At 33.9% G+C, this 7,333-nt stretch overlaps 1 protein-coding gene across 1 annotated transcript; it reads right to left on the reverse strand.

Annotated features, from left to right (window-relative positions):
• On the reverse strand, positions 1-5,225 carry LOC139431926 (zinc finger BED domain-containing protein 4-like). The gene is made up of 2 exons (XM_071200216.1): positions 849-5,225; positions 1-658 (listed from the first exon to the last, which is right to left on the reverse strand). Exon 1 carries the CDS (start codon positions 2,744-2,746, stop codon positions 866-868), a length of 1,881 nt encoding a protein of 626 aa, XP_071056317.1. The 5' UTR covers positions 2,747-5,225; the 3' UTR covers positions 1-658; positions 849-865.
• Positions 5,226-7,333: the final 2,108 nt, after the last annotated feature.

The raw sequence follows: 7,333 nt of genomic DNA on the forward strand, positions 1-7,333 counted from the left end.
TTTTCAGTTCTGAAATTTAATTGCGAATAACTTTTTTTAATTTAATATTTTCGACGTTTTAAATATTTTTAATGCGGACCTGTTGTGTTCTATACCAGCATAATGGATTCGAGGTCATTGAAAATCAATTCGCCACATCAAACGTGCCGCCACGGAGTGAGAGTACTGTCTGTTATATATACTGTGGTAAAGGTTTATTTATAGAGATGGACCGAAGCGGGTTTTGGCCGAATAACCGAATACCGAATATTCGGCTTGTAATTTGGCCGGAGCACCGAATATTCGGCCGAAGCATCAATCAAAATTTCAAATTCGAAAAAATGCATTATTAAAACGTAAAACGTTATTCTTATAAGTAGGTGTTGCAATTATTTTAAACTCACAAAAGTCCAGTGTTTTTCATGAAGTTGTTATTAAGTAAATGCATGAATGTTGTTAAATGTTTAAAATTAAATAAAATATGTAGATACTTATTAGTACTGAAGTAATTTAAATTATAAATAATAATTAAATAAAACATAAAACATATATTGAAAAAATGAAATATAACATGTAAGTATAATATACATATATGTATGTAAGTAATAAGTAAAAATGTATAAGAAAGCATATTATGTAGGGGGCTGAGGCTTCCGTCATAACTCACGTTCCTCTACACCTGAAACGAATTATTTTTTTTTTAATTTTAAGTTAAAATTTTTAACACAATGAATGAATTGCAAGAAACAAGGTTTTTTGGTTTAGGAATAATGCTTTACGAGCTAACTAAGTGATGTTAAACTGACAGATGATGAAATTAGGTATTTACTAGCTTCATACTAAATTAATAATTAATAACAATTACATACCTGCAAAGTTATAGGCACTAATATTCAAAATTAACTTTGTGCAGATTGTGGTGGATAAACAATAATTTTTCTGCATTTCTTGGCAGTAATCTGCTTCTAGTTTGGTCATAAATATTACCGGCTTCAGAAAAAACTCTTTCACTGTATACGCTAGCAGCAGGGGCCGATAAAAATTTTCTTGCAATTTCTGTTAATATAGGAAAAGTGGTTTTCCATGCTTTCCACCAAACAAGAGGATCGTCCGTTCTAATTAGCTTATCCATATTTAAATATAAGTTTAATTCTTCGTCAATGCTCTTTACTTTTATATTTTCAGATGGCTTTGGTAAAGAATCTCTTGAAGAGACAATCTCATCAAAACACTGCCATAGTTTACTTTTATTTGTTTCATTACTAATAGTGTCATCGAGTCTTCTAATTTTTGTCTCAGGAGTATAATTTTCGTTAATTATTGGTTCAGACTCAGATTGAGAATATTCACTGGTCAATATATATTTAAAATAATCTATTTTGTTCGATTCAAAAAACGTCATTTTAAATCGTGGGTCCAATATTGTAGCAATAATATAAAATTTATTATTTAACAAACTATCAAATCTTCTGTTTATTTCATCATAAATACAATTTTTCATTGTTCCAACTCCGTGAAACAGATTTTCGTCTTCTTTAGATAAATAAACTTTCAACGTTGTTATTGTTGGAATAACTTCCGAAATAAAAGCTACATTTGAACTCATAACCTTTGTAATCTCCTCAAATGGTTCCAATAAATCTAACAACGGTTGAATTAAGGACCATTGATTTGTATTTAACGTCACAATATCATTATCTGCTGCATAGATATTCAATACCCTCTTTTGCTCTAGTATTCGTTGCAGCATGTAGAAACTAGAATTCCACCTAGTAGTAACATCTTGCACTAATTTTTTATGATCAACATTTAATTCGGTTTGAATATCTTTCAATTTGGAGCATGCGGCTGGGGAATGATTAAAATGTCCAACAATTTTTCGACACACTGCTATTAAATCCACTATAGATCGTTGTGTTTTAATAGCATGTATTATCACTAATTGTAGAGTATGTATGAAACAAGGCACTCCAACGAGTTTGGCGTCATTACAGGCTTTAACAATGTTGGCGCCATTGTCTCGAACAATGACATGGACCTGTGAAATGTCTAAATTCCACATTTGCAACATATCGAGAAACATTTGTTTAATATTTTCAGCAGTATGACTCTCAGGAAAATGTTTACAGTTTAAAAGTACATGATTAAAACCAAAATTTGTATTAAGCCAATGAGCCGTAAAACTAATAAAAGATTCATTTGTATGAGAGCAAGTCCAGATATCAGATGTCACGGACAGATATTGAACACCATCAATCTTTTTTTTAATAGCTTCTACTAATCTGTCATAAATATCTGGGATGATGGTTTCTGAAAAATATTTTCTTCTGGGCACCTTGTACTGGGGGCAAATTTTATTCATTAATCTAGTAAATCCTGTATTTTCTACACATAAATAAGGCATATTATCTAATGCAATCATTTCACCTATAGCATAATGCATTTTTTTTGACCGTTTGTCATTTATGTCCCACTGTTTAGATTTGTTAATAAATTCTGTTAATGTTTCTTGTTTCTTTTGAACAATATTTAAATCATTCTCTGGATTAGTTTTGTTTTGTTCTGATTCTGATAATAGACGCTTTCTTTTTTCAAATTCTTCAGCGTGCTTTCGTTTTACATGATTAATCATTGATGTTGTACTAGCATATTTTCCAGTGCCACCCCGTGATATTTCTTGTTGACACAATTTACACTTTGCAAATTTCAAGTCTTCACATTTATCAAAAAATGTCCAAACGTCACTTTTTTTGTTTATGTCACTCATGATTCACGTCACGAGGTCGTTTACCCGAAACAAACGGTTTATGAACAATTTTGGGCGTTTGGACGCCGCCTTGGCGTGTTTAGCGTTTAAATCTGAACGGACCCTGGAAACGCACCTTTAAAGTTTATTCTTCTATAACCAAATTCGAAATGAGAGGTCAAAGTAAAATACCATTATCGGTTTAAAATATAAAACGAAAAGAACGCAATACAACAATCAACACGTCAGTTACCGACACGTTACCGCACACTTTAAACTTCTAACCGTTCTAACGCTTATAACCGCCCATGCTCTTACTGGTCTTAACACGTTTTCATTGGCATGCGCGAGCTGGAAAAGCGCGCCTATGCTACCTTTATACCGCTTCGGCCGGCCGAATACCGAATACAATGGCTGCTTCGGCCGAAGGCCGAATATTTTATAAAGAGGCCGAATCGGCCGAATACCGAAGCAAGACCGAAGCTTCGGAACATCCCTATTTATTTATTAACAGATTTTTACAAGTCTCAAAACAATTAACGAATTCTTGATTGTGTTCAATCTTTGCTCCTTTTTTTAAGCATTTTGAAAGGGGTCTCGTTATTCTCGCGAAATCTCTGATAAATTTGCGGTAATAACCTAATAATCTGAGAAATCCTTTAATTTGTTTGGTGGTTTTAGGAATCGGGTACTTTTTTACTGCTGAAATTTTGTCTGGTGTAACGAAGTTACATTTTTTTTTTCCGAAAAATTTATAACATCCGAATATACTTCCCACATTACCCCGACCTCCTACAGTTTCCGCCCGATTTAGAAAAATCCAAAAATTGATACCCTATCACCACCCACTTATGCAACTTTATTCGCATTTTCCTTAATTCCTTAATTTCCTTAATTAAACTTCAAATTTTCATGTTAATTCATTTAAAACCGTTAAACCTTTTTCCAAAAACGTTTCCTGACCGAGTTTCAAATAAACAAAAGCAATTAGTGGAAATCGACGAACGACGTAATTACCGAAAGCACATGGTTTCTGAAAATTATTATTTAAAATAATTAAATAACACCGCAACGAAGTAAAATACGAAGAAGTATCAGTAATCAGTGTGTTACTGTAAACAAGGCCGACCGTCCCGAGTGAGTTTCAGCAGCCAGCGAGCTACCGTTCAGCTACCGTACAGCGACTATTTTTTATGATGTGGAATTAGAAATCGTAGAACAATCAAACCGATTTCAAACAATTACTAGTATCATGAAATAACCGTTGAATGATTCTAAAGACAATCCGATTATGATTAACATGATTATTAACCAAAATCATCCCGCATCTTAATTAATTAATTTACTTCATTCCTGAGGTCATCCATGGAAAATACTACCCGTATAGGATTGCCCCGGACACCGCCCAACCGCTGAAGCTACTTTGTGTTGAAGTGCGCGTTAATTAATACTGATTAATCGAAGTTAACGTGAAACACGCGGTCGGGAAAATGTTTATGTATGTAAGTGCCGTAAATGCTAACCGATTTTGATAATTCTATTTTTGTAATTTTCCACATAAATAAGGGTATCTTTTGAATTATGTTATAAATTTTTCCGATAATTATTTTTAATTAATTGTTAATTACTCCGCTATTCCTTAATCAATTTAATCCGCTCAAAAAAGGGATTTAGTTAATTTTGTACCCCGCATCCGATAGCGCCGTTAAAATTTTGCTATTGTCATTAATTAGCCCCCCACATTATAATTTAGTTTTGATAACTTGTTTTAATACGACCCCCCACTCGGAAAAATCCAGTTTTCACCCCGAACAAGTATAAATAGCCGGTCAAAATTTCATTTTAAGTCAGTCTTCAACTGTCTCAACGAGTCTTCAACTGTCTTGATCAGTCTTCGACCGTTCTGGATTAGTCTTCGACATTCTTCAAGAGTCTTCAGCCGTCATCAACCGTCATCAACCGTCTTCAAGAAGTTCGCCAGACTTCACCGAAAAATCTCCGAGTTTTGGAAATAACCGAGTTCATCGTAAGTTTGTTTTTGGTCTTGCAATTGTGGGACTTTGATTTTATTTTGTTTTTATCCAATCTCCCAACCGGGTGTTGCTGCGAGTTTTCCGCAACACTCTCCCGACCTGGTATTGCTGCGAGTTTTCCGCAATACTTTCCCCGACCTGGTGTTGCTGCGAGTTTTCCGCAACACTCTCCCGACCTAGTATTGCTGCGAGTTTTCCGCAATACTTTCCCCGACCTGGTGTTGCTGCGAGTTTTCCGCAACACTCTCCCGACCTGGTATTGCTGCGAGTTTTCCGCAATACTTTCCCCGACCTGGTGTTGCTGCGAGTTTTCCGCAACATCTTCCCGACCTGGTGCTATCGCGAGTTTTCCGTAGCACTTCATCCAGACCAATTATTCCCTTACGAATAATCATATCAATTACATCCGAAGTACGAGTCCCACAAGATTGCACTAGGCCAGACATTTACCAATTATATATTTAAATAAAGATTTTTTTTTCCCTCCGTAAACCCCTATGTTGATTTTTTTTTTTTATTATTAATAAACTTTGATTTTATTTCTTAAATTTACGAACCGCATTTTTTTATTTTTTTTTTACCCTCTCTCAAACACCCTGAATTTCCGACTGTAACCCCCAAAAGCTACTTGGAGGCGAAAGAGTTCCTTAACTCTCTAAACATAAGGTGGCGCCCGAGACCGATAACATCCCGAACATAAAAAAGAGGCACCAAGACCCCTTTCCTAGGACCGAACCAGGAAAGGACGTCGCACTGGATTAGGTTTTACACCTTCCGGAGTAACTATGTGACCTAAATACGCGATTTCTTTTCTAAGGAATTCTGACTTGTCTAATTGAATTTTAAAATTTGATTGTCTTAATCTGTTAAATACTGTTTTTAGTCTATCAAGGTGTTCTTGTAGGGATGTGGAGAAAATAATTATATCGTCTAAGTAAACCAGACATTTTTCGTTTTGAATACCACGTAAAATGTTATCCATTACGCGTTGGAAATTGGCGAGTGCGTTTTTTAAACCGAATGGCATCCCTAAAAATTCATAATGTCCATTTTCACAATTAAACGCAGTTTTTGATATGTCGGATTCATTCATTTCGATTTGGTGGAATCCACTAGCCAAATCTAAGGTGGTAAAATATTGACATTTGCCTAGTTTATCTAACAAATCTGTGATATTAGGCAATGGGTACTTATCGTTTATTGTTTTTTCGTTTAACTTGCGGTAATCTATGACTACACGCCATTTTTGCTTTCCAGTGGAATCAATCTTTTTGGGGACTACCCAAATTGGAGAAGACCAAGGAGAATTACTGGGTCTGATAATTTTTTGATCGAGCATTTTATTAATTTGATTTTCTACTTCTAGTTTATGTATGAAAGGGTATCTATATGATTTCGTATAAATTGGGATTTCGTCTGTCGTTTTAATAACATGTTTAATTTGATTAGTAAACGTCAAACGGTCGTTTTCATTATAAAATATATCTGAATATTCTCTACAAAGTTCTAAAATTTGTTGTCTTTCTTCATCGTTTAGGTGGTCAGTCCGAATTTTAGATAAGTCAAAGTGTTGGTCTGTATTGTCGTGATGATAACTTACAACATGATTAAATTGAATTGTTTCTAAATTTTTCTCACAGAATTTTTCTACTTTTAGAGGTTTAGTTAAATCTAACAAAACTGAATGATCATTTTTATTAAGTATGGAAGTTATTGCTAATCCCTGGTTTGCGATAGTTAAAGTTTCAGGAATTTCACAATCTTGAATTTTGGTGTACGGAATTATTATTTCTCCGTCAGAAATAGATGTTCTAATTTTAACAATTTGTTCTGATCTCTCAGAAATAATTATGTTATTGTTATTAAGTATTTCCGATTGATAATACTTTAATTGAATTTGTGCATAAGGTGTTAAAATTATGCCTTTATCATAATCAAGGGTAGCTTTTAATAATCGAATGTTATCTAAGCCAATGCATCCGTCAAATACGTCATGAAACTTAAATAAATAAAATTTAAGTAAATTTTGTTCCGGTAATTTAAATAATTTTGAGGCGGGCATGTAAGTGCTATATTTATGTGTAGATTTCTGCAGAGCTGTTTTAACAATAAAAGGATCGTTTTGAATTAATTTCGGATAAAGTTTAAATGCAATGTCCGGATTTATGAAAGATCTTGAGGCTCCGGTGTCTACCAAAAAATTAAGATTATATTCGGGTAAGGTGATATAAGATAGGGTGTCAGAACTAGACATGGAATTTATTAAAATTTCCTCTAATTCTACGTTTGATTGGTTGATTGAGGCAGATTGTAAAAATTTTCGTCATTATAATATTCTTGTGTATCAGATTCGTAAATACTGTCATTATCGGTATCTCCCGATTCAACTGATTGAAATTTAGGTTGAAAGTCATTGTTAAATTCGATGTTTTCAAGTATTTCAGGTGAAATATTTTCGTCGTTAGGTTGACCAGTTTCAACAGAAAACATTCTCATTCGTTTTAATGGGTTATTTCGTAAAGTATTTGATTGATGAGTGCTAGTGCTCATTGGAGTCGGTGTAGGAAAATTTTTG

Source organism: Onthophagus taurus, chromosome 11 (assembly GCF_036711975.1).
Source record: "Onthophagus taurus isolate NC chromosome 11, IU_Otau_3.0, whole genome shotgun sequence".
Taxonomy (NCBI): domain Eukaryota; kingdom Metazoa; phylum Arthropoda; class Insecta; order Coleoptera; family Scarabaeidae; genus Onthophagus; species Onthophagus taurus.

Coding starts and splice junctions, on each gene's coding strand:
- LOC139431926 (XM_071200216.1), bottom strand. CDS start 2,746: ATGAGTGACATAAACAAAAAAAGTGACGTTTGGACATTTTTTGATAAA.